General features: G+C 41.1%; 1 protein-coding gene across 2 annotated transcripts in view; it reads right to left on the bottom strand.

Annotated features, from left to right (window-relative positions):
- Fmn1 (formin 1) overlaps nucleotides 1–27704 on the bottom strand; it is a 295331-nt gene that overhangs the window by 158299 nt on the left and 109328 nt on the right. For both annotated transcript variants that reach the window (XM_051144337.1, XM_051144336.1), the window contains 2 exons: nucleotides 24663–25447; nucleotides 21047–21197 (listed from right to left, as the gene is read on the bottom strand). In XM_051144337.1, the coding sequence (XP_051000294.1) occupies nucleotides 21047–21197; nucleotides 24663–25447 (936 nt within the window). The remainder of the gene's footprint in view (nucleotides 1–21046; nucleotides 21198–24662; nucleotides 25448–27704) is intronic.

The following is a 27704-nucleotide window of genomic DNA, read 5'->3' as shown; positions in this document are numbered from 1 at the left end:
TCAGAGACAGCACCTGCTGGATAACCTAGCTATAACCCACAGACCCAAAGAAGCTAATAACAAGAAGGGCTCAAGGGAGGATGCTTGAATCTCACTGACAAGAGGAAATAAAGTAGACAACTGGGGTGGATGTATAGAGGAAGAGAACTGGATGGGAGAGGGAGGGACAGGGAACAGGAGAGATCAAGTATGGGGAGGATGTCCGGACAGAGAATGGGAATCATTGGCAGGTGTATCTTTTGGACAAGCTAGAAATCTAAGACAATGGAAACTCCCAGGAATCTATGAGGGTCACTCTAGCTAAAAGTCCTAGCAATAGGGGAATACAGAGCCTGAACCAGCCACCTCCTATAACCAAGAAAGACTTCCAATGGAGGAATAGGGATATCACCCCAGGCACAAAACCTTCAACCCACAATTTTTCCTGTCTATAAAAGGGTCAGGGATAAAGAAGGTGCAGAAAATAAAGGAATGGCCAACCAATGACTGGCCCAACTTGAGTCGCATGCCATGAGAGCCCACCGTTGACACTATTAAAAATATTCTGCTATACCTGCAGACGGGAGTCTAGCATAACAGTCACCAGAGTGGCTTCACCCAGCAGCTGATGAGAACAGATGCAGAGACCCACAGCCAAACAATAGCAAAGCTCCGGGAACCTTATGGAAGAGGGCAAGGAAGGCTTGAATGAGCCAGAGAGGTCAAGGACACCACAAGAAAACCTACAGAATCAACAAACCTGGTTTTATAGAGGTTCATAGAGACTGAACCACCAACCAGAGAACATCCATGGGATGGACCTCGGTCCCACACACATGTAACAGATGTACAGCTTGTTCCTTACATGGGACCTCTAAGAGGTCTGTTTGAGTTTTGCCCTAACTTCCTTCAATGCTGTGACTACCTTTGATGATGTAGAATGATGTGGAACCGGGGCTTGCTCTTCTTCAGCCACAAAATGCCTGTAGTGACTGCTGCATCTATCTCTAGTTTTGTTTTGGGACCCTGTGACTGAGAAATGTAAAGATCACACTAAATAAGACAGGCTAACTTGTCACCTTGAGTCTGCAAAATAAACCATTCCCTCTCCCCCCCCAACTTGCTCTCAGCCATGCTGTTTAATCACAGTAATAGTAGCTGTAACTGAGACAGACCCCTGTCTGTTATATGGAACTGAATGGAGATGAGACAGGTAAGCAACTACTTCTCCTGGCTAGTGGTAAGAGTGAGTGCCAACTGGAGAGAAGACCTGGACTAGAATTGGTAGCCATCTTGCTTTGTCCCCTCAGAGTCAATGAGTGCTCCCTTGGAAACACACAATTGTTCCTAGGCAGGTGCCCAGGAAAATAATTACAGAATCTGGTCTTGCCTCCCTGCTTTTCCATGCTCCACCCCCTGTCACTGGCAGGGTACCAGGGAAGCTGGCTGGCTGGCTCTATGGTGCCATATTATGAAATGTCAACTGACTTGGTGCAAACAAGTCCCGGCTGCTGATGGCCAGCGTGGCCCAGCACGCTCCTGGGTAGAGGCCTCTGTCAACTGGCCTGATAATGCTATTAAAATGAGCTTTCCACACGCAGCCTGATAATCCGCCCCATTAAATGCTTCAAGGGAAACTGGGCTTCACTGTTCTGTAAGAATGTTGGGTCTGACTCCCTTCCATGCCCTTATTTTTGGGGACACATAAAATGCCCAGATGAAGTTTACTTTAAGGATTTGGGCTCCTTACCAAGAAATGTGAAAAGGCAAATTGTCATCCTGTCCTGAGTCTGAGAACATATTTGGCAAACCCATCCCCACACTGATGAGACTGAAAAACTCTTTTATTGGTTTAAAGGCTGGTGAAATCTGTCCTGAAAGCAAGCTCTGAGGAGGCCACAGCAGGTGAAGGCTGTGGCTGTGATGGGGGGAGGGGGTGGGCTAGGATGACAGGCTGAGGGAGCAAAGAGGGGATGTGATGGGCAGGAGAAATTTCTCATCTTTTTTTTTTTTTTTTGAATGTCTATGATTTACATGTCATGAACCAAAATCTCTCTCTTCCCACCCCCAGTAAAATAAAACAAACAGACAAACAAAAAATCTTGTCACAGAAGCTGTAGGGTATCATGCAGTATAGCCTTCTGTCCACATATGTTTATTTTCAAATTATCATTGCTATGAGTCATGGGTTTGGTTTGAAAGCTACACTATAGGTACCGGATCCTCACTGGGACTACTGGCAGATATCCCATTGTTGCCATGTACCAAGGAGATTCTTAATCTTTGAATTTGCAGATCTGGCCCCTTCATGTATTCCAGCAGGTCATACATGGAGTAGATGTTGGAGTGAGGTCCACTCAGAGGCCTGGATCAGGGCCTGCTCTCTCACTCCCATGCTATCATGGCAGGGCAGGCTCACACGCTCCACTGTCCCCAGGGGAGAGGCCACTCTCCTGCTCCCATGTCATCAGGGCAGGGCCCTCTCTCTCCAGCTCCCCTGTCCTCAGGTCAGGGCCAGCTCAGCTGCTCCCATGTCATCATGACCATTTCTCAACATTTTAACATTTCTGTGTTGTTAAGAAAGAAAGCCCCAAACCAAATTGCTTGTCTTTTGTTTTTGTTTTTGTTTTTTTTTTCCTACTGAAAATGAATATTGAGAGAAGAAATGATCCTGAGAAATCACCATCTGCAGGTAACTTGATTTTCAGAATTGAAGATTCACAAGACAAGCTTTCATTGTTTTAGTTGCTGGTTTTATGGCAGTTTGTTACGTTAGCCTTGAACAGTAACAGGAGACAGTGTTCTGACGATTCTGGTAGCCTCAGGTGATGCTTCCACTACTGGTCCATGGCTGCGCTTCAGTGATGAAGTGACTGCATACTAAAGATGTTTCTTGAAACCAATGGTTGGAGCAGTATCTACATGCTTAAAAGATTTATTTTATTCTTTGTGTATGTGTGTCAGCAAATGTGTATATGCACATGTGTGTGGGTACCCACTGAAGTCAAAAGAGGGCATCGATTCCCCTGGAGCCAGAGTTGTAGGCTGCCCAATGTGGGTTCTGAGAACTGAACTCCAGTCACTCACAAGAACAGTCTGTACTGGTAACCACTGAGCCATCTCTTTGTTTATAAATCCCTGAGGTTTGAGGTAACTTTTTCTATTTGTTAACTACCTGGAAATATGCTCCAGTGTTGATTTCCACAGAAGCATCCACACACTTAGTTAGTAAGAGTGGCAAAACAATCTTTCTCAAATAAGGTGAATCCCAGGGACACAGCCTCCTATATCACCCTCCTAAAAACTCTGAGAACAAAGTTTACATGGCATCTGGACTTTCTGTCTCATCTCTGTACAATCTCCCACCTAATAAGAAAACCTTGAACCTGGTCTCTTATACATTATTGGCTGCGCAAGTGCTGCTTTCATTTCCTAAGTCTGAAGTGCTAGCTAGTCTTCTGAAAAGAGCACGTGCTAGCAATTACTGCAAGCTGCCTGGAGATAATGGGCAGCAGAGAAGGTTTTTATTCTCAATGTCATCATATGTCTTTGATATGATAATCATTGAATTCAACATATCAGACATGATGGATGGCCTTTGATTTCAAGAATATCCAAGATGCAAATCACCTGGCTTATTCAGAATCCTTCATGGATGGCGAAGATCAAGCCACAGTGAGCAGTCCAGACTTCAGGACCTCCAGCCACTGGGTGGTGACAGCTGACCCAGAACTCACAAGGAAACATGTCCTCTTTTGAAGATTGCTGAGGTGACCTCACAGCTTCCTTTTGCAGATGCCCTTTACCAAGAGTAATTCTCAGGAGTCTTAGCAGGCCATCTCTGCAGAAAGGTATGCTACTCTATTAAATCCCCAAGAAGCAGCCACTGACATGGCTGTTTCTTGTGGCAGAGTTTCTTCCAAACACATAAGGTGATGACTAGAAGAGAGCTGGGACAGCACTGTGTGTGCATGTGCCACAGCTACAAGACTGCTAGGACTTGTGGTAGGGATGCTAGAACACTGCTCCTCTAATCACCCTTCTGCTCCTTCCTCCCTCAGAACAGCAGGCAGAGGAAGCAAATGCTGTTGCATGCGTGCCTGCTCAGGTCTCCTGTGACAGGAGTGGTACTGGGTCCCGTGATCTCTATTTAGCACACCATTCCTGGAGCAAGCCTCTAATCCACTTACTCCAGAATCAGTAATGTAAGCCCCTTAAGATTCCTTCAAATGGACTAGTTCATAGCAAACACACAGTAGGCGATTTATGTAGTCGCCCGAGCATCCTGTGTCCTGTCACTTGAACTATATCTCACTTCTTAAGGAGTCCAATGCTCTCACAATACTTTGGAATGCTGCCCATCTATCGCACTGCACTTCCTCTAGGCCAGCCACACCTCCCATTTAATCATACGTAGATAGCGATTATGTAACCATTTCCCAATTAGAATTTTATTTTGCCTTTTTTCTTAAAAAAAAAAAAAAGAAAGAAAAACAACTTTACTTGCCACAAACACATAATCCTGTAAAATTTTTTAAGTTTTCCTTATTCTTGAACTTTAGAGCAATGTAATTTTCCTTTAGATAATATTTTACTGAATGTCATATTAAGAATCATCACCGTAGCTGGATGTGGTGGCATATGTTGGAAGCTTGCTAGTTAGAGACCAAGGTTCTAAACTAATCTAGAATGCAAGCAAAAACAAAGATCAAAGAGAACCACCGGTATGAGTGAAGGTGCCTATAGTTCACTCTTTTTATAACTGTTTGACCTTTTATACTTGGAGTAAATATGAGTTCTTTTATCCATTCTAGCATTGATGGACACCACTGTCACTTTCATATTTTACTTTAAGTCTTCACAAATGTGTTTATATGTGTCTCCTGGTACAAATGTATGAAAATCTGGTCAGAGGATACACACAGGTTTACATGTACTAGACAGAGGTAACCTGTCTTCCAAGCTTGAGGAAGATTTGAATGCTATTAGCTGTAGGTGGAGTTACTACTGTTCTTAGCCCGCCCAACAGTTTGCAACTACGTTTCCATTGTTTCCCAAACCTATGGGTTCTAAATGGACCTCAGTTTTGTTATATGTATGTATATATATATATATATATATATATATATATATATATATATATATATATATATATATATATATTTTTTTTTTTTTTTTTGATGGCTGATTATTCTATAAGTCTGGCCAAATTTATTTATTACTTATTTAGTGTGTACATATGTGTGGGAGTGTACACACATAGTGGCATGTTTTTGCTGGTCATAGGACAACATAGGGCTCAGCTCTGACCTTCCACTGTGAAGAAAGTTCCAGGGATCAAAACAGGTCTTTGTGCTTGATGCCAAGTGCCTTTGCCTGCAGAGCTTTCTTCCTTTACCGCCTCTCTATTGGAAGTGGAACTTGTTTTTAGTGATTTCAGAGACTCCTATGTACACTCTAGAATGTTAGTTTGTCTGTATGCATTTTGGATGTGCTCTCCAAGTATGTGGTTTAATTTTCACACTCTGAAGTGCTTACTCACAAGTGAGCAGGCTTTATTTCAAGAAGATCACCATTCCTCTTTTGTTAAGGTTATCTTTATCTTCTCCATGTGAGGTCAGGAGATAGGGGTCTATATTTTTTTCAAAAGCAGTATTTTCCATTCTCATTTTGGCCTCACTAGAATTATACTTGGTTTTTATTCATTAAGAGAGGCTGGGCTGGGGCTGCAGAGATGGCTCAGTGGTCAAGAGCACTGTCTGCTCTTCCAAAGGACCCGGGTTCAATTCCCAGCCACCACATGGCAGCTTACAACTGTCTATAATACCAGTTCCAATGGCAACACCCTCACACTAAAATAAAAATAAAAAATTATAAAAAAAAAAGAGAGAGAGGCTGGGCTTAATTTTATTTCCTATCACACAATATGTATCCAATTTTTAAAATAATTTCTCAGTAGCTGATTTTGCCCATGGATTTTAGGCACCACATTTCTCATGGACTTATTCTTACATGTGCTCAGGTAGTCCTTTCCTCTTTGAACCATCTTTCTTGCTGTACCAATTACTAGTTTTCTATAGTATCCTATGAAATCTCACATTATTTTTCCTGTTATGAAGTAGAAGGGATCTTTCACTCAGTTATTAGTTTTATTTATTTTTGGAGTGTTTTGGTTTCTTTTGAATTTTTCTCCTAAGTAAATTTTAGAATTAACTCTTAAATACCAAAGAATCCTATTTGTTTTGACTGCAGTACTTTGACACTATGAACCCACTTGGGTGACTGAAATAGTGCTTGTCCTTCATGGTGACAAACATTCCTTTCTCTTTTTATTTAGGTCTACTTAAGTGCTTTCAATAAAGGCAATTTATATTAATTAAGCTTAAACTTATCCTGAGGTATTTAATGCTTCTGTAATAGTATTATTACAATTAAAATTCCAAGCTACTTATTTCTAATATATAAAAATGCATTGGTTATCGTAAGACAACATTATATCTAACATGCGCAACATATCTATTATATATATATATATATATATATATATATATATATATATATATATATATATATGTTGAATTCATCAGTAAGGGGAGGCTCTACACAGAGAACTACCTGTAAGAACAATATTGTTATATCTCTACCATTACAACATGGTTTGTTAATCATTCCTTTGCCTGACTGCACTGGCTTGAGTCTCTACCACCTCACAGACAAAAGCAGTAGACATAGGTTTTCATGTTTTATTCTGATTTCAAGAAAGCCTTAAAATTCTCACCAAATATGCCTTTACCTTGTGCCTCTTTAATAGACGCTTTGCTGAACACTAACCATGCTCTCTTCCACTCAAAGTTAACTATAAAATTTCATTGTAAATCATCATCACATTTAGTCAAATGTTTCTACATCATCTTTTTTTGATAATCATATTGCTTTTCTTCCCTTAATCTGTTAACAATCCATTAATCTATAAAAGCATTTTATAATTTGAATCAAATTTTCCTGTCTGAAATGAGCCACATTTATCATCAAGCAGTCTTTATGCTACACTGCATTCCGTTTGCTGATATTCTGGCTAGGGTCTTTGTTTCTACCTTTGTGGTTTTCCCTGTATCTGCCCCGGCTCCTTGTCTGGTAGCGCCATCAAGGACATGGATGCTATCAATGACGTTAACATGGTGCTCAATTCCCTGAAGCACTGTGTCTGGGGAAAATCCAGGAGCAATAAAGCCATCTGGCCCTGGCTCGTGCTCCGTGTGATGATTTGAACCTACTAATCTAATTTCCTTAGTATGTATAGAGCCATCCAGGTGCCTTATTTCTTCTTGGCTCTTCTGATAGTTGATATTTTTCTGGGGAGTTGCTTCGCGTTATTTCCTTTACTGGCAGGGGTTGGCCCACGGTCTGCTGCATAGACCTCCTCTACATCTGGAGTGACCTGAACTCTTATTTCCCAACACTGTCACTTGTTCATTTTGTCCAGTTCTGCTGAGTTCTTTGAATACTATTGCAGCTTTCAAAGAAACCATTGTCCATATTGATTTTTCTGTGCTGTGCTTTAATTTCCTAAAATGTCCATTCTCATTTCGTTTTAAAATATTTACAGCTCATCTCTACAAAACAGCTTCTTGCAAAGAAAAAAAAAAAAAAAAACCCCAGCTTTCTTTTATTAACTCAAAATTTCCTCCTAATTCCTTTGGTTTTGTTTGTTTGTTTTGTTCTAAATATTAATTTTGGAAGCCTCATATTTTTATCTTTATCTGATTTAAAAATTCACAACTGTACAAAAAAGATTCACAGCTTTCCCTTTGGATTTTCACACCCAGTATTTAAAAAAAATTTTTTTGTGGTGATTACTCTCCAAATTCTTTTATACTTAATTTCTTAGCCCATGACTAGTACTGATGATTAGAGTTTTGGAAAATGAAAGCATGGTTTATATTTACATGTGTACATTGCTTCTGTTTTTGAATGTGTGGATGAATGAACGAGTCCTCACACCATCTCACTATTCCTTCAGGATTTTCCTTCAGGATGTGCGCTATGTGGAAACGTTTTTTATCATGTGTAGACATTTGCAATGGGTCTCCTTATGGTTTCTAAAATTGCTTCAAAACAAAGCTTCTTGCTTTGCCAGACACAGTGTTTCACACACATAATTCCAGACTTTCAGAGGCTGAGGCAAGAGGATCAATACAAACTCTAAGTCAGTCTGAATGAGACCCTGTCTCAAAGCCCTACAACAACAACAAAAACAAACAAACAAAACTGCTTTTAAAATTTTTACACATATATAAATGTGGCAGTTAACTCAGGGTGCTTGTTAACCCTGAGTAGAGAAGTCAGCCTAGGAAAAGTGTCATAATTAAGGATTTCATCATGGTCCAAATCAGCCATTTCACTTACATGTTTGTATAAGTTGTTTATTACCATCGTAGTCTACAAAGACTGAAGGAGGCCATGTAGTGTTACCTGCCATGCTTTACACTGTACCAAAGACATAGGCTACATAAAGCCAACTAAAAATAGTGCCAAGAAGCAGAGGCACATTTTGTTATCCCTTGGTTTTCTTTTGGCATCGAGGGCATTCATCTCCCAGCAGCTGGCTGAAATTCCTTCGCTTTAATAGCACAGTTGTGCCCCAGCAGGGCCCACATGAACATAAGGATAGAACAAAGGGGATTTCTGCTAAGCCAGGGGGGCCCAAGAAGCACTGAGTGAGAGAGGAGACATCTGGTATAACCCAACCTTCAGCTACCCTCTGGGATGCCACTAAAGAGCTTCATTATTGTTGCTGTTTGTTTGTGGTGGTGGTGATGGTGGTGCTGGCGATGCAGTGGCTACAGTGAATAAATATCTTATGCAAACAACTGTACAGACGAGCCTCAGGAAGATGTCCCGTGTGTGGAAAGGTTTGCTGTTTCTCAAGCCCCTCAGGCTTTCTTATACTCTACCTTTATGATTAGTCTACACAAATCTCTTATCTCATTGGGCTTGCTAGAGAAAGCACATGGTTGGATATATACCCCAGGCAGAAGCTCCATTGGTCTTCAGAATTGATGAGCATTCAATAGTCATGTGAAAAGTAATGCTTAACAGTTGTGTTCCCTCCCCATAGAACGGTGCCAACCCCTGACACTATTAACGATACTATGCTATGCTTTCAAACGGGAGCCTAGCATAGCCTAGCCTCTGAGAGGCTCCACCCAGCAGTGGATAGAAAAATGCTTGTAGAAGAGGGGTGGGGGAGTAGAAGGACAAAGTGCGGACAATAACTCCATAAGAAGACTAAGAGAGCCAACTAACCTGGGCCCAGGAGGCTTGTGGAGACTGAAGCCCCAAGCAAGGACCATACATGGACTGGACCTAGGTCCTCTCCACAGATGTAGCCAATGGCCAGCTTAGTCCTCATGTAGGTCGCCCTAGTAAAGAGAGCAGGGGCTATCTTTGACTGGACTCTGTTGCCAGCTCTTCGATTGTGTCCCCCATGGCAGGGTTGACTTGCCTGGCCTCAGTGGAAGAAGATGTGCTCAGTTCTGATAGGACTTGATATGCTGAGGCTGTTGGGGGGAGGCTACCTTTTTCTGAGGTGTGGGGAAGGGGGAGTAGGGGGCTGAGGGAGGGGGTGGGACTGGGAGGAGAGGAGGAAGAGGGGTAGGATGAGGATGTAAAGTGAATAAATGAAATAAAAAATTTTAAAATAGCACTTTAAAAAAAAAGGATTCCTGGCTTGTTTTAAACTAAGGAAGTCGAAGGTGTCTATGAATCCATGGGAGAGTAAAGAACAATGTGAGCAGGATGACACCTTGGTGTTTATAGCTCTCTGTCGCTTGCCCCCACCCTCAGACAGGGTTTCTCTGTGAAGCCTTGCCTATCTTAGACTTGCTTTGTAGACCAGGTTGGCCTCGAACTCACATCAATCTGCCTGCCTCTGCCTCCTGAGTGCTGGGATTAAAGGCTCTATTGCTTTTAAGACCCCTTTCTTACCTAGGACATTTTGCATACGCAAACCACCTTTATGTGACTTAGTAAGGCACCTGGCATCAATGGCCTCTTCTGCCCCCTTGCCACTGACTTCCTGTTGCTCTGAGCAGACATGGAGATCTCAGCTGACAGGTGAGAATTCTGCACACTGACCCAAGCCCTACCTCTGTCTCCAAGCATATTCAGTCCCAGAAGCCCACAGCCTCCATGGGGTGCAACTCAATGGCTAAGCCCTAAAAGGCTGAGTTTCACAAAAGCATCAGTGAGGTCGGTTCTCCAGTGTCTTACTAATGCGTTCTAAACATAGCATCTGCCGACATTTCACTGCTGCCTTTTGAATCCCATTCTTCCCTGAGCGATCATCTCAGTGTCTCAGTTTTTCCATTAGGAAGATGATTAGAGTCCAGACGGATCTATTTAGAATAAGCCCTAGCTTAAGCACTGTGGCTTTTCTTTGGCCTCATTTTAAATGCAGCTCTCTGTCTTAATTCATGTGCCTTATGCCAGAGTAGCAAGTCACATGTAGGTTCCTGAGTTGGACAGGGAGGAGAAGAACCGCAACCCAGGAGGAAGCTCCATCAGTCTCCAGGATTGATGAGAACGCAAAAAAGTCATGAGAAAAGCAACGCTTAAAAGTTGAGTTCCAGGCTTGTCTTAAAGTAAGGAAGATGACAGAGTCTACAAGAGGGTCGAGAACAATGTGATGATAACTAGATCAGGAATGGGACCCTGGTACTTGTAGTTCTCTATTGCTTTTAAGACACACACCCCTTTTCACCTAGACTACTTTGCACATGCAAAACACCTTAATGCGACTTAATAAGGCACCTGGCATAAAAGTTAATTAATGAAGATGAAAACACTAAAACTCAGGTTATTTAGTAACCAGGGCCTGGGGCCAGATCCCAATTAAACCACTGTTGTGGTAAAGGAAGAGATCAAAATGCCCAATAGGGTTCCATCTGGCTGCTTCTGCGGGTCGGCACAAAGCCGCACGATTGTGTCAAATTAGCCTCTCCACCTTCTTTCCAAGGCAGGGAGTATCTAAAGTGGTTCTCCAGGGGGCCTGGGCAGCTCAGGGGCTTGGAAGGGGCTGGCAGGTAAGGAATCCAGCTGGAAGCAAGCATGATGTGACTCACTGGTAGTCCCATTCCCTTTGTCATTCACGTTACCGGAGGGCCCCCTAAACCTCCAATCCCATTTGTGCCCTACTGAGGAGATCTGATAACAGTCCTGGCAGAACTGGGGCTTTACAAACTTCTGGCAGGGGCCTCACTGACCCATAACATGAGTGTACACATGATTTCTCCTCATACTGTCTTTGTAAATTGACCATGGCTAACCTTGCAGTTCTAATCAGATCAATCAGAGTAACATTTCTTTAGCTGCTGCTCACTGGCAGCCTCCTGGGCTGAAGCATGACTCAGGGTCAGCCTTAGATACCAAAAGACTGATTTTTTTTTTTTTCATTTCCAGTAGTCTCAGGTTTCTTGTACTTTTATCACAGTTGGGGAGCTTTGTAAGGCCTGTGTTTACAGCCATGCAAATTAGCCTCAGCTGGAGAGAACTCAGGTCAGGACCCAAATGAAATCACACACAGGGTCAAAGGTATTTTATCAAAAATTACAAGTGTAGCCACACTACTGGGGTTAAACCAGACTCTTAGGAAGTAAATGGACAGCTCTGTCTGGTGTAACCTGAACTCTTGGCCTCTAGTACGTGAAAAGTCCACTACTAAGGGATGGCAGGAGGCAGTGATGAAGGGCTATGCCAGCCTACTGAAGGCAGACCAGTTCCCCCAATGGCTAAGGCTGCCAAGCACTCATTGTATATAAGGGCCATGGTAGTGAAGGAATGTTGCATCCTTAGAGGAAGAAATGTGTTTGCAAGCTTGGTTTGCAGTATACTGTTATTTGTTGGCTACATGGGGTTCCAATTGACTGACTGCTCACATACACTCAGTTTCAAAATGTGTGTGAGAAAAGATGTCCTCATGCAGGTAAGTTCGGATATTTTGTACTTCGAAAGAGATGTTTAAAACTTCCTCTCAAGATGCCGTGCTACTTACAAAAACATTGTGATTTTGCAACCATTGCCAGTTGATATCCTAGTACCTACAACAAACTTTATTTAAAAATAATTCTGTTACGACTAGGTGTTATTAAAATCACAGTTACTCCATGAAGCCCACGTATCTGTGACTCATACAACACGGCATATGTTGTAAGGCAGCTGAGTCGCAAGAAATGTCCCAGGAGCGCAGTGATGTTGGTACCCATGGGATTAGCTTGTCTGGCTGCCTGCTCATTAAAGCTGGTGGATGTTAAGTCTGCAGAGTAACCATCTGAGCCTTAGACTCCTTCATGCTCATCTATTGACAGATCAGACACCTGCCTTACAGAGATTTCAAAGGCCTCATCCAGGATCTGGTTCTTGGCTGAGGTCAGTCAGAACTATAAACCAGGCACCCCACAATGACCAGAAATAACATCCCAACTTTGCCAAGTGAACCTGAAGTCAACACTGTAGTTATTTAGATGAATGTATTGGTTTTTGTGTAACTTAGAACACACCCCTGAGCTGCCCATCCTTGATCCGTTACTTATGAGCTGCGTAATGCTGAGCAAATTACCCAACCTCTCTAGACTCCAGATCGTCCTTGGCAAAATGCAAATAAGATAGTAACCACCTTCTTGAGGTCTTGTGAAACTTACTAAGTTAATATATAGCAAGCAACTAAACTATTGATACACACCCCTTAGCATCACTACTACTAGTGAAAGTGTTCATGGGCATTTTCACTTGGAAAATACCTCAAAATCCAAAGTAATTGAGACTTCTTCTGACTATCATAAGCATTTGCCTGTGCTTTGGAAAGGGCTACTGTAGCCTCCATGCACGCAGAGAGTTGTGTGCACCCTGCAAAACATTTTCAAGTTTAGGGTACAGTATCCACATGACCTGAGGCTGTAACTTGAGGACATGTGTAGGACTTTTGTTCAAACTACTTCTCTTTTAGATCCAGAAGCTGGAAGAAGTGCTGCCACCTCCATATCCTGGCATGGCCACTGGGTCTTCTCCCTTCTCCAGCTCTGGTCATTGCTATCATCTTTGAAAGGGAATAAATGAATGAGGTTCCAGGTTACTTTTTTAAAAAACACTGTTTAACTGGTTTTCTCCTTCTTTATCTTCAGGTATCTAATCACACCTCGTGCCTCTAAATAACTCACCTCTGTCTTTATACAGATTTTAAAGATTGGGGGTCGTCGGTAGGTGGGGAGGGGGTATATTTTAGAATGAATTCCAATGGAACCAAGTTCATCCATTTTAGACTGCAGTCATCCATTCCAAGCTCTATAACTCTGCCTAGAACAGGTTTTCCTTTGCTGATGCCTACAAGCTTTTCTATTCTGCACTTGGCTCAGAGAACTCAGGATAATATGGTGTAAAATCTGGCCTCCTGGGCTTCCATTGCTGTCTCTGGGAAAGGACTTAGCTGTGACTCTCATTCTAAGGTGCCCTCTTGTGGCTTTTGGGAGGTATTGACTGTTCTGGTGACACCCAAGCTGGCCTGAGTTACAAACTCAGATGAAATTATTCCTTTAAGAGCCAACTGGAGAAAAGAGAATTGAAGGCCCAGGACAATACTTACAAGATTTGATATTCTGAAACACTGATCTCCACATATGATAAGTCTTACCCACTTTTAAAAAACAAGCCGATAAAGTAGATGTGCAAGCCAGCTTCAGAGATCATCTCAGTTATATATAAAACTCACAAGGCGTTGTGTTATGCTGGTGCCTGACTGGGAAAAGCTCTCACTTCCTTTGGGTAAATCTGGCTAGTTGGGGGTCCCTTACCTGCAGAACAGGAGAGCCCTGATCATTCCAGTTCCTATTCCAGAGATCTGTGTGAAGTAGTCATATTCCCAGGACACAGGTTTATACAGTCACACAGGCATTCTGTTCAGGATAGCTCAACTCCACATGCATTTATCAAACACAGGAGAAATGTTAAAAAAAAAAGGGGGGCTGGACAAAAATATCCTCACCCCCAGGGGAGAAATAATACATATACCTTTCCAAGGCAGCTCAGAGAAATTATCTTTGTTACAAAGGCTGGAGTAATATAAACTTGGAAGGGCAGCAGGTTATAAAAACCCTATAAATTTACGTAGGGCTTCCAAGCAATGCTCTTTCCATCCTTCTCTCCCCTCTACAGTGAGACACAAAGTCTGGGATTTGAGCATTAAAGCCACAATCCTGGCCAAAGTGACCAAAATTACAATCAATGCTGAAGGATTTTGGCACCAGAAAATTTCAACAGAGTATCAGCTGCTAAGCCATCACAGCCCATCTCCCCCAAAAGGGCTTGGAGAAAATAGCCAGTATCTCAATAATTCTTAAGAAATATCTACTAAGGAGACAGATGGAGGAAAATGCTTTTGATACATCTCACAGAAGAGGAAACAAACAGAGATGATTCATCATTCAACGTCAGATCACAGAAGCAGACGGGTACTGGAGGACCTTGCAGATTTTCTGTCAGGCAAGTTTAGAACACAACTGGGAAGCTTATCAACACAGTGACCTCCTTGACAGAGGCCAAGAGAAAGAGCCTCTGACAACAGAGACAGACACTTGGATCCCCCTCAAGGCACTGACCTTCTTGCTCAGGAACAAATGTAACTTAGGGATAGAGTAAACACGAGCACACCAACAGTGTAAACACTTATCTTACAGTGCAGGAAACAGAAGGCAAGCCAACCTGAGATGAAGCACTAGATGTTGGAATGTGTCATTATAGGAAGTTATGGAATGCTTTTATAAATATTGGAAAAAGAGAACAGTCCAGAGATATTCTAGATTCTTTTTCTTTTTTCTTTCTTTCCTTCTTTTTTCTTTTTTTTTTTTAAAGACACAGTCTCATGTAGCCCAGCCTAGTCTAGATGATCCTCCTGCTTCTGCTTCCTGGGCAGTAGGCATAAGGTTATTGTGCAATTCAAATGCTGATTTCTGTTCCCTGCCCCTCCCCCCCACCCAATGTCTGGTTGCAATCCTTGTTCTGAGAATCTCCTGCCTTAATGTTGTGTAAACACTGCTTCCCAATTGTCCCTTGATATGTCAATCACTGTAGAGGGGAGAGAATAGGGCTAGATTCCCTGCCCTCCAGGAGAGGAGGAGTTAGAAGAGGAAGTAGGGGATTCTGCCTTAGGAGATCAGGAGATTCAGCCTGAGCAGAGAATGCCATAAAGTGCAAGTATCTTGGGGATTTACACTGGGAGGAAGCCAGACTAGTTTAGAGGGTTAAGAAGAAAGTAATAATGTCTCAGTATTGTACTGTAAAGCTTGATAAGCAAATAATATAATAGAGTCTCAATTATTTAGGTGCTAGTTGGGTTAAAAGAGAAACTGAGAAACAAACACAATTTCATAAAAACAACTTTAACAGGGTGCCAGTATTAGAAGTGTGTGTCAACACAACTGGTAATATTTTCATCCCAAGGCTTTGACATAACAATAGTGTATTAATAGATTAACATAAAGTCCTGAGGATGCCTAAAGGAATTTTTATAATTATAATTTTCCTTTATTCCCATAACAGCCACACTAAGGAATTGATAGTCTCAATTTTATAGAAAAAAAAGTTGATGTGGGAAAATAGTTTGCTCTGAATAAAGGGATAATAAAGATTGTACCAAGTGGTGGTGTTATTATCAGTTGTTGTGTTCTGAGCTCTTGTTCTCAGTTTGGTTACAGTTGTGCTTGTAGTGGCTGATGGACCTACTGTAACAAGTGAGGGTGGCAACTACCTATGTGTGCAATTTGTCATTCCTACAATTTTTTGTTAAAATCAATTAGTAAAATGCAATGGGTTGACTCAAGGGAAATAATACAGTTGAAATCTATGTATTTTGTTGCAGTAATTGTACATAAGGCACACATTTTTCTTCCGGAGTTTGAATTCTTTTTTTTTTTTTTTTTTCCTTTTTTTTTTTTTTGTAATGGAACAATGAGGAACACTTTGGATAATCTCACAATGGAAGAAACAGTTTGGACTTTATCAAGTGCACCTGTGTCCTGAGGAACACTTTGGATAATCTCACAATGGAAGAAACAGTTTGGACTTTATCAAGTGCACCTGTGTCCTGAGGAACACTTTGGATAATCTCACAATGGAAGAAACAGTTTAGACTTTATCAAGTGTGCCTGTGTCCTGAGGAACACTTTGGATAATCTCACAATGGAAGAAACAGTTTAGACTTTATCAAGTGTACCTGTGTCCTGGCTCCTGCAGCAATGACTGTTCTTATTCATCATCTTCAACTCAGTCATCTCAGTAAAAGCTGTGATTATCAACAGTGTGGTAAGGTGAGTTATTAAAGGAACCACAGACATATGCTTAAGCTCTTGATATGCTCCAATGCTCATTATCAGTAACATCTTCACAGTTAGAGTTGTGCAAAGCCCTAGAAGTCACTTCATCCTTGGTTTCTATGTCCTAATCTGAGAATGGAACTACACTATGAGTGAGTTTCCTTCTAATTTTTAGACTACATATTATAAAACAAGATTCCTGCTCAGTTTGAGAATCCATGTCTATCTTAGTACAAGATAGGATCAACAGTGCAAAATGTAAACAGCATTATAAAGCTTGACTTTAGAAAGTCTCACCTGAGTTCAGAAGACTCAACAATAAAGCCCAACCTTTCTGAAGAAGCATACATGTGGAATACAGCAGGTCTACTTGAGAGATCTGTACGTTTCTGCCTCCATATTAGCTGAGCTACTCCTCCCAAGATTCACAAAGCTGGATGCTTCAATACCAACACACATGGCTCTCCCTCTCCAGTTCAGGCATTATAAAAAGGCCTATTTGGCAAGTGTTCTCATGGTCTTCTCATATGGGGACCATCTCATGACTGTGCTGAAGGATTTGGCCCCCAAAGCTGAAAGTCCTCTGAAAAGCCACTTTCATCTTCAGTTCAGGAGAAAAGAAAACAAACATCTGATTCTAGATGAGACCAAGGGATCCATCTTGATGTTTAAAATCTGGCCACAGGCATGGAGGCTGTGTAGGCTCAAAGTGGCAGATCTGCAGTCTTCTGGCATCGATTTAGCTTTTTACTTTCTTTACAACTTAAAAACCTCAACTTAAGGTAGGATACAAACTAAACTGAAAACTATAGATTCCCTCCCCACCTGGTGAAGACTTCTGGACCCAGATTTTTTCTCCATTTGCAGTGAACCCTCAAACACAACACACATGCGTGTAGATTCTATGGGGTGATGGAACCTCACCAAGGAGAAAGCTTAGAGAGTTCAAAGGAAGCACATGTCTCTTCAGACAGGGCAACAAAACAAATAATCAAAAACTAATTGCCTTAATTAAAATCAACTGTTGAACAGGCACACAATTAGGAGATAAGAAACTCAAATGAATGACCAAATGTTAACATATTTGAAAACAAATATTCACTTAACCAAAACAGAAATAATCCATTTTAGGAGGAAACAACATGTTACCAAAACACACAGAGGGAAACAAAAAGAGCAATACATTTGAAAAAGAAATGGAAAACACAGAAGAAATTAATACGGTAGTGCATACTTGGCAGTTTCTGTTAGAGAATTCTTGATAACAGAGGTAAACTGAGGTTGTTTTTGGAAAGTAGGGATTTTTCTTCTGCCTTTATTCTAGTGATGCACGGCACCTAAAAAAAACCAGCCTGACCACAGGGCACGCGCACAGGCATGCACACATGCACACATGTAGCCTCTGTAAGAACCTAACTTTCCTGGAATACATTCATGGTTCGTTAGTGACTTTTTACCTGGTACCTGCTCTTACACAACAACCCCAGTTGTTCTATGAAATACATACTTTTTAAAAACTATATTCATAGCAGACTTGCTCATTTTTTACATATACATTTATATTATTACACCTATATACAATAAACTACATACAGCAAGAAGGACCATGAAACAATTAGGGATTATATAAATGTTACATTCATAGTGTTTTGGCTGTTTGTATTTGACAAACTTGAAGAAAACATCTTTTCTATCTTGATGAGTCTACAATGCTGAATGTGAATCAATATCTATCATATCTCATCTCTATCAACTTAAAACAGCTATCCAGACCTAAAAACATCTTGACCCCTAAACAACTAAGCTTAATTGTAAAACTAAACTATCTGGTCTCCAACCCCTTAGAGACTTGAGAAAGAGTAAAATTAATTACCTGAGAAAACAGGGAGTACAGGTTAGCAGCTCCCCAAATAAGAAAATGACAGAGATAATTTGCTGCCTGAACAGTCACCCAAAACTCTCTATAATGTTGGAGCATTATCTTCAGCCTTCTGGCCCAGTATATCTGACAGACATATTTCTGAAGCAGGAACTATTGAGGACTTGCTTACCCTGTCTTGGCAGAGTTTTGCTGTCAACTCTGCCTGCATCCAAGCTTGCCCATTTTTAGGCAGAATTCTGTCTGTGGCAGAAACAAGGACATTTTGCCCAGTGGCTTGTTTGCCGCATTTGAAGCCATCTCCATAAGGAGGTTCTTTGATGCTCATCATCTTCTTTGAGGTAGGCTGGGTAGGAGTTAACCTGTGTAATACATACTTTTAAAGGATTTACGCTGTGTACTAGAAAGATAGATCACTTGTTGCTCTTCCAGAGAACTTGAAAGAGAAAAATTATTGATCATATTTTTAGGTCTATGAGAAAACTTAATTTGGATCACAAAACTACTGTAAGTTGCAGCTCCTTTCATGTAATATAATTGTGATTGTGGCAGCATAGAGAGTATGAACTGACACATAAAACCTACCACATAATTTAAGAAGGAATACTGATGACAGCATTACAATCTGATATATACTTGTAACTTTCTCGGATCCCCATAGACTTGACAGCACTCTAGTCAAGTAGATTTGGTATTGATCATTATGTTTTATAGGAAAGAGGAAATGTGCAAAGGAAAACAACCACTCCAAGTTCCCAGAGACAATCTGCAACTGAACCAGGGCTCACTGTGTCCTTAGCACCACTCCGCTATTTAAAAAAACATGAATGCAAAGGAACTGCAGTAATGGCAGTACCCATAGCTATCGTGAGAGCAGCCATCAGAGAATGTGGGCTACTCACATACCTCAGACAATGTATGATATGAATGCATTTCATTATTTTAGAAGGGATTGATGTGTGACTGTTGTGCTAGTCAGCTTTCACAAACAATAACAAGATACCTGAGGCAAATAACTTAGAATGAGAAAAGGTTTGTATTCACTCATTATTCTGTATGTTCTGTCAAAATCTGGTGTCTCTTTTACTTCCAGCCTTTGGCAAAGCCCTCAAGAACATGCAGACCCACCTCGTGAGCTGGTATCAAGGAGACTTGAGGGCAGGTACACAGTAACCTAAAGACCTTCATGGGGCACTATATCCTAAAGGTTCCAGTAACATCATCTGGGGACCCAAAGCCTTACCAAATAGGCCCTTGGGGGACTTACTAAGCCACACCAGATGTTTTCTTGTGTTATAGCTAAGGGATTAGGAGAGAGCAAGGGCTCACATCTACATGATTGCTTGAGGATGGTGAGGTTGTTCTACAGAAGTCTAGTAGCTTTTGGTTTTGAAATCCTCATGTGTTTACACAGAAGTCATCTTTCCAATAGGACCTGCCTTAAAAGCCCCATTTAAAACTGCAGGTCCTGCCCACACCTTGCCTATACTGATTCTTTCTCGGTATGATTGCCAAGGTTTGCTTGTATTAATAACCGCTAAGCTCCAAAGGGCAATGACCATTTTAGGGTTAGTTTTTCTCCATCCCACATATTGCTAATATTTACAAAGAGCTGTCCAATAGAACTTACTGTGTTACCATATTTAGTAGCTACTGAAGAAAAGTACCTAGTGTAGTTAAAGGACTGAACATTCCATTTTGCTTGTTATTATTGAAATGGCTACATGTTATCCCCTAGCACATTCTAGCACAGGCCAAGTACACTGCATTGTACCACACAGTCCAATACATTGGATCTAAGAATGAATTTATGAACGAGATATATTTACACATATATGCACATATTTATGTATGCATGAGGAAGTGCTTACAAACCTGTGAGCATGTGCATTTGGAGGCCAGAGGTTGTCAGTGGGTGTCTTCAATTACACAGTCTCTCACTGAACCTGGAGTTCTCTACAGCAAGCCCCAGGGACCCTCCTGTCTCTGTCTCTTCAATGCTGATAGTACAGTGTAGTACTCAGTGCTGCTATTCCTGGCTTTTTGGTCCCTTTGGGATCAAATTCAGGTCCTTATACTTGGTGGCAAGGCACTTTCCCAACTGAGCAATAACCACAATCCTATAAAATCTGTTTGTTTGTTTGTTTGTTTGTTTTTTGGTGGAATACAAATTACTTTCACTACAGCAATTTGAACACATTTTTCAATAGAATTAATGTCTATAGTTGTGCTGCCTAGTTTTATGTCAACCAGACACAACCTAGGGTCATGTAAAGAGAAGGGAACTTTTATTGTAAAAATGCCTCTCTAAGATCCAGCTGCTGGCAAGTCAGTAGGACATTTTCTTAATTAGTTATCCATGTAAAAGGGTACAGATAATTGTGGGTGGGGCCACCTCAGGCTAGGAGTCCTGGAATCTATAAGAAAACAGCCTGAGCAGTCCAGGAGGAGCAAACCAGTACACAGAACTCTTCCATGGCCTCTGCCTCAGCTCCTGCCTACAGGTTCCTGCCCTATTTGAGTTCCTGTCCCCACTTCCTTTAATAGTGGAGAGGGATAAGGAAACATAAACATAACAAGCTTTTCCCTCTACAACTCTTTGGTCATAGTGTTTCATCACAGCAATAGTAAGCCTAACTAAGACAACAGTTGAGAATAAAATTTAAAAATTCAGAAGATAGAACCAAAACAGCAAGCCCAGGTTTCTTCAACTAACTGCATCCATTTGCCATTCAAGATTTAGATAATTTTCTGCAGAGAAAGCACCAGCCAGCAGGATGTAGTGAATTCCCATGGGCCTATGATTATAATGACAACCACATGGTACCTTTTTTACTTTGTTCTTCTTCTCATAGGTCTCTGACAGGGGTTTCTTCTTTTGTTGAGTTGTATCTTTGGAGAATAAATATTCAAATTCACTGGTGTCCCTAATATGAGGTTCTTCTAAGGAGTCCCACAAAGTTGGTGTGGCATCATGGCTTAAAAGAGAAAGCACCAAGTTAACTATAGGAAACAAAGCAAGAAAAAGTATAATATGATGACAAAATCTTTTTCTAGCTCACTTAAGGAAAAATACAAAATCTTGTTAAAGCCTGGATAAAGGCTTTTCATGTCACACAGGTTGAAAGTCAAAATATATAACAGGATATTTTAACCCACATCTTCACGCAAACATCCAAAAAGCATGACGGTCATTAGTTCAGTACAAAAGGTCTGGAGAAGGCCCTTAGGACTAGAATTTCTGAAGGTGAAGTTTGGGACCATGTAAACCACTCCTCTCTCAGCCATAGCATCTCCTGTGGGTAAAAATGGTATTACAAGAAGGCAATTCTAAACGTGGACAGGCATTCTCTTTTTAAAAAAAAAATATTATATTTTACTTATTCATAGTATGTATATGCCTGTGTGGGAGAGATATGTATATGCAGAAAGGATATTTATGCCATGGTGTGCAGCTACAGGTCAGAGGACAATTTCAGTTCTGTCTTCTACCACCAGGATCCACAGGATCAAATTTATGTCACCAGGGTTGGCTGCATGTATCCTACCCTGCAAAACCATTTCACAGGTCCAAAGTAATTCTTCAAAAGATTGACAATGGAACCTTAAGGTAAAGATTTCCTCACTCTGAGGATTTTAAACACAGCATTCGGGACTAAGTCAGATCATCATAGTCTTATGGGCTTTATCAGTTGACTTGCTGGCTGCTCATTTGACATACTGATTGACAGCATCCCTCCGGAGACAATACTATCACACAAAACCATACTGTGCACCAGCACCCCAGGAGGACTCCCACAGAAACATCCATGGGGGATTTGTATTTCCCTCTGTGGAAGTGGGTTCATTCTGTTAGGAAGCAGAGAACAAGAAGCTGCCAATAAGTCATGTATGTCTGAACCACCTCTAAAAGCCAGGATGCACAGGCTTCTCTGGAGGTGCCCTCATTCAGAATGTGCCCTTTACTTTCTTCACATGGGTGGAATTGAGATGCTTTCTAAGGTTATTATTAACGCCACAGAAAGAAAAGGTAAACTTCTTCTATGTTGATTTTTCAAATGTACAAGCATGGCACGATCATGACACCGAGCAATATTTACCTTTGTTTCAACATATACTTCTGTTTCAATTAAAACTAAAAATAAAGCTGCCTTTATGTAACATAAAGATATAGTCTACTTTACATATAATACATATAACTTATACTATTAAATGATTTGGTACTGAGTCGTGAGTTTCATACTCAAAGCAGTTGTGCTGAGAGGCATGGTTTTTTTTGTTTTGTTTTGTTTTTGTTTTTTGTTTGTTTGTTTGTTTGTTTTTGTTTTTGAGGGATCCTTGATGAAAGATCCTGAATGTGTTACATTGGCAAGTGACTCTGCTGAGGTCTTAACACATCACAGAGGGGACAAGGCTGAGACATCGACCCAATCGGTCACCCCTAATGCCTGTTCATCTACTTTTCATTTGACTTGAAAGTGAAATACTGGATTTATAATGTTTGCAGAGCTGGCTCAGCCAGTGTAACTAACGACAGCATGAACATTTGACTGTTTTCCATTTTAAAAGGTGGAAAACTACAAGATGGAAAAAAAAATCCAGTGATTTCCCCAATTCTCATTTACTCTTCCTTGAAAGGCCTGTCCTCCCAGACCTCAGTTTTATGGTGCTCTGTCTACAGTTGCTCATGAAGTCTCTCGGGGAGATGAAGTGGAGGCATGAGAGTGAGAAACAGGCGTGAGACAGTTCCATGTGCTGCCAGGATGCACTAGTCCAGGCCTCACAGGTGGGACTCATCACTGTAGGGTGACTGCACAATGAGTCGAGAGCACTAACAAAGAAGCAGGACTCAAATGTTCTGGGAATTCATCTCTTAGGAAATATCCAAGTCTCCAATGAGAAATGAGACACTAGCACTTTAGTGTTAGTGTTGGGAACTATTTTAGGATCATCTTGTTTTGTTTGTTTTAAACCATTCATTGTACAGCACTTTTATCAGCATTAAATAAATATATCTAGAAAGTTCCACAAGTAAACTCTTGACCCTAATTTTTTGGCAAGAAGACTGGGACAATATGAAGTACATCATCAACTTTGTTTAGCACATGCTTAGTTTGGGGGTATTTCCCCTGTTCTTACAGTGGTTTCCATATATATATATATATACACACATACACATACACACACATATATATGAACTATATGCTATTTTGTTTAGTTATCTTGCCTTCTCTAAGCAAGATTTTACATAAGCCTACAAATTTTGAATTGGGGAATGAGCTTAGAAATGTAGTTTTAAATTATTACTATCATCATCATCATCATCATCATCATCATCATATTTTGCTAACACATAAATGTAAAAACTAGAAAGTGGTCAGGAAATAAGTCATTATCTTTCTCGTTTGTCCCTCTGAGAGATTCAGAAATGAAGCAAAAAGTCTAACTGTGACTTGTTAGGGTGGCAGTTTCCCAGTCATCATGACTTTCTGCTTTATAGACCCAGCTCAATAATATATACAAAAGAAGGCACTCTCCACATCAATTCTCCATGCACAGGCACTTTCTCTGGGGGTCAACAAGTAATACAGAGATAAAAGAAGTCTCATGAACCAGAGTTCAAAGTGGAGGAGTATATTTTAAGACTCTCTTCTGATCTAAACAATGAATAACTCAGCCATATCTCAGTATTTTCATAAATAGTGAAAAGCATAAACATAAACCATCAAATATTCAGATTCACCAAGAAGCTTCTAAGAGATTAGTGACACGTATGTGTCTATAGGGACATTTCCAGAGAGAATGAGCTGAGGGTGGGAAGATCGCGCCTGAGCACAACATCCCCCAGGCTCACGGCTCAGATGGCATAAAAGGAGAAAGCTTCTAGTGTATTCTATTTCTCTCCTTCATGGTTAGGAGATGAGTTACGCCACTGTGCCACACTCTTGCTGCCATGACAGACTGTAATCTCTGTGATCATAGGCCAAAATAAATTCTTCCACATTTTTCTCAGGTGTTTATCATAGTGATAGAAAAAAAAATCAACATATGATCACAAAACTGGTTATCAAAAATCAAGAAAGAATATCATAAAAGATATTGTAGAAATCCTCAGTGAACCAACAGTGCAGACTCTGCTCTAATTTATAATTACTCAGCTAATAGTCATGATGGAGTTGGCCCCAGCATAGTTAGAGCTGGACTCCTCTCCAGTCCACGGACTGGAATGTTTACCTTAAAGAGGAATCTGATAATCAACACATTCCTTCTAGAGGACCTGGCAAAGACAATCTCCCCCACACGCTTGTGCATCCAAGGCATTCATCGTATTAGATTTGAGAGTGGGTGCTATTCAATATGAATATTGAACTGTCAATAGTAAAACATCACTTTGGAAGAATCCTATGAATTTGTAGCTGAGATTGGGCCAAGGGTGAGCTTACCTCTTATCACTTATTTGTATTCTAGTCCAATATAAAGGCTTCATGGGACAGCTGGGCTCAATTGCTGGCTTTCGAGGACACTGGCTGGAAGAAGAGCTGAGTCCAAAGGACAGTCCAGGAGGAGGTGGAGGTGCAAGTCCTGCAGGAGGCGGTGGTGGTGGAGGAGGAGGAGGAGGAGGAGGAGGAGGACCTCCACTGACAGGAAGTGGTGGTGGGGGAGGAGGTGGAGGAAGGCCAGCACTTGGAGGCAGGGGAGTGGGTGGAGGGGGTGGAGGAGGTGGTAGTGGTGACCCAGGACTCACAGGCAATATCGGTGGTACTGGCGGCAAAAGTCCAAGTCCAGGTGGGAGAGGCGGAGGAGGAGGGATGGGAGGGGGAGGAAGTGGTGTTGGTGGTGTGGGAGTGGGGGGCGATATCTTCTGCTGATTAGATGAGATGCCTTCTCTCTGAAGTGGGGTGTGGGTGTCTTTGCTGTCTTTTGGGGGAGAGAGCTGGGTTAGAGAGATATTCAGCTTCTTGGGTACTATCTGGTTGCTTCTGGCTGTCTTACTTTCACCTTCACATGTCTTGAGAAATGTCTGTCTGTCTGTCTGGATGCACACATTTCTGAAGGCCTTTGGAGAGCAGTCATCGTCCGTGGAGACGCAAGCATCTCTCATCTCCTCACATCCTCCTCCCCAGCGCTTTTCTAACTGTTGCTTGAGATTTTCAATGGTGTCTTCAAGGCTCGCTGTTATTAGTGCATGCTCACCTCGGATGTGAAACGTTTTAAGTTCAAACTGAGCCTATAGGGGAAAAAATCAGCAGGAAAGTAAGACTTTGATAATAGCAGACCCCTACTAGACATTCAGTGGTACCATGAATGTGTAAATGTACCATAATCATGGTCTAGATAATGCAGGAAAACAGAGACAATTGTTCAAGAACCCAAAAGTATAAATTTTCATTTCAGAATTTTCCAGAGAACTACAACGAGGGGCTATTGGGTAATTTCAGAACTCATGGGAGATCCCTGCCATGGATTAATGTTTAGAGCAAATCCTCTGCTTGAGAACTCGCACGCCACTTTAATATCAAAGGCAGGAGAAATTAATTGAATAGAGGTTTGGACACACTTGAATATATCTTTTATAGCTTTTGGTGTGGATTGAGAAAAAGAAGGGTAGGAGCAGGGAGGCAGTTCTGAGCTCGTGTTGGTGCGAGGCTGCAGCATCCTATGCTCCTTAGAGACTGTCCCCATCAGCATTCCTCAGCATTGCTGAGGAAACAGGAAGAATCAGGAAGAGCAATGACCTTCACAGGTACTGAGAAACGTCTTTCTGTCTGTCTGGATGCACACATTTTCATTATCTGCCTGTTTTTTAAGTTTCCAGATAAGAGCTGATCGGTGCCACTGTTTGTATCTATTTCTCACTGCTGGCCCTCACCCAGATTATTAGCTCCACCAGATGACATCAGTAGAATAATGTCTATATATCTGTACCCCAACAGAGAGCACAGCAATGGAAAGATAGATAAAATCACAGAAACAGTCACACGTGCACTCCCTGTCTCAAGGGCCTTGCTTAATGGCTATTCAAGTCCTTCTCTGCCACAACCTCAGCCTACAGATATCTTGAGTGGAAGCTACATACAAGGGTATAACACTTTACCTTAAACGTTAAAGAAATGTTCAGTGGCCTAGTCAGCAAGGTTAAATAAAAAGGGGAGCGTTCTGCCTTCACTGAGATAAGTTTAACTATACTTTTACTAGGTTCAAATTTTCCCAATATTGATTCTGATAAAGCAATACCCAAATAGCAGGAGAGTTTAGAGACTAAAGTTTTTGATGGATAATCTTCCCGTTCTTAGACATGGTAGCCAGGGCAACTGTGAAGAAGTGGGGAGACAAGGACAGTAAAACGGACAGCATGGATGATGGACTAAGAACCTGAGTCTCAATTCACATGATCTATCCCATGTTTAACCTGCTGCTGTCTAGGTTTGTGGCCTTAGTCAAGCCTGTTCCCTCAGTGGTAAAGCGAAGATAACGTTTCCAGGGTATTTTGTCTGTTTGTTTTGTATTGCTTTGTTTTTTAATGATAACATTGAGATGCTTCGTGTAAGTCAGGAAACTTCTTTTTGTATTAATAATAATGATAACAGCTGAATAAGAAGTTTATAAATTTTTATAAAATTTCAAATAGTACTTTGGTTAAAATGAAGGCATAAAACTAGTAGAAGCTGAAGCCATCGATATGAACAATATACTACAAATACAAAAGTCTGCTCCAGTTTTCACGTGTTCTATTACTAAGTGCCTGAGAGCAACTTCAAGCTTTATCCAACTGCGAGGTTAGGGTTATCCTTGCTTCAGCATCCTTCCAGGTCCATCCTTTCTCTCCCCACCTCTTCTACCTCCTACTGTAATTTCTACTCTCAACTACTCATTAACATTTCATTTTAATGTTTATGACTACTTTAGCTTTGTCACCACAGAATTACTTTACACTGGTGGTCACGACTAAACTTCTTTCAAGACTAGTTTTTGTATTGCTTTGTGATGACAGGTATTGCTGAGTCAAGCAAGACTAACAGATATGAAATAACTGCAGAGACACACATTCTCTGAAGAAATTCTCCTTCATAAGATAACTGAGAAATATCTATAAGTAAAGGCCCAGGCCCCACCTCTCAACCAAATCTGATGATACATATTCTTAAATATTGTTTTGGGAGCTGAGTTTAATGCATAAGCTTAATGGAATAGGCAGAAGACAAACTGGGCAGGTTACTGTCTTTATATCATAATTTCCCATTAAGTAAACTCAGGGAAACTGGATAATAGCAGGATCTACTTTCCAAAGTAGCCATGGTGTGTGGATGAATACAATTTGGGTCTGTATGTCTTAATTTTGTTTGTTTGTTTTGAGACAGGATTTCACCTAGCTATTCCACTCCTTGGAATATATCCAGAAGATGCTCCAGCACACAATAAGGACATATGCTCAACCATGTTCATAGCAGCCTTATTCATAATAGCCAGATATGGAAACAGACTAA

This window comes from Acomys russatus, chromosome 4 (genome assembly GCF_903995435.1).
Source record: "Acomys russatus chromosome 4, mAcoRus1.1, whole genome shotgun sequence".
Taxonomy (NCBI): domain Eukaryota; kingdom Metazoa; phylum Chordata; class Mammalia; order Rodentia; family Muridae; genus Acomys; species Acomys russatus.
Note: the sequence above shows the minus strand (reverse complement) of the source record. Positions and strands in the feature narration are given on the sequence as shown.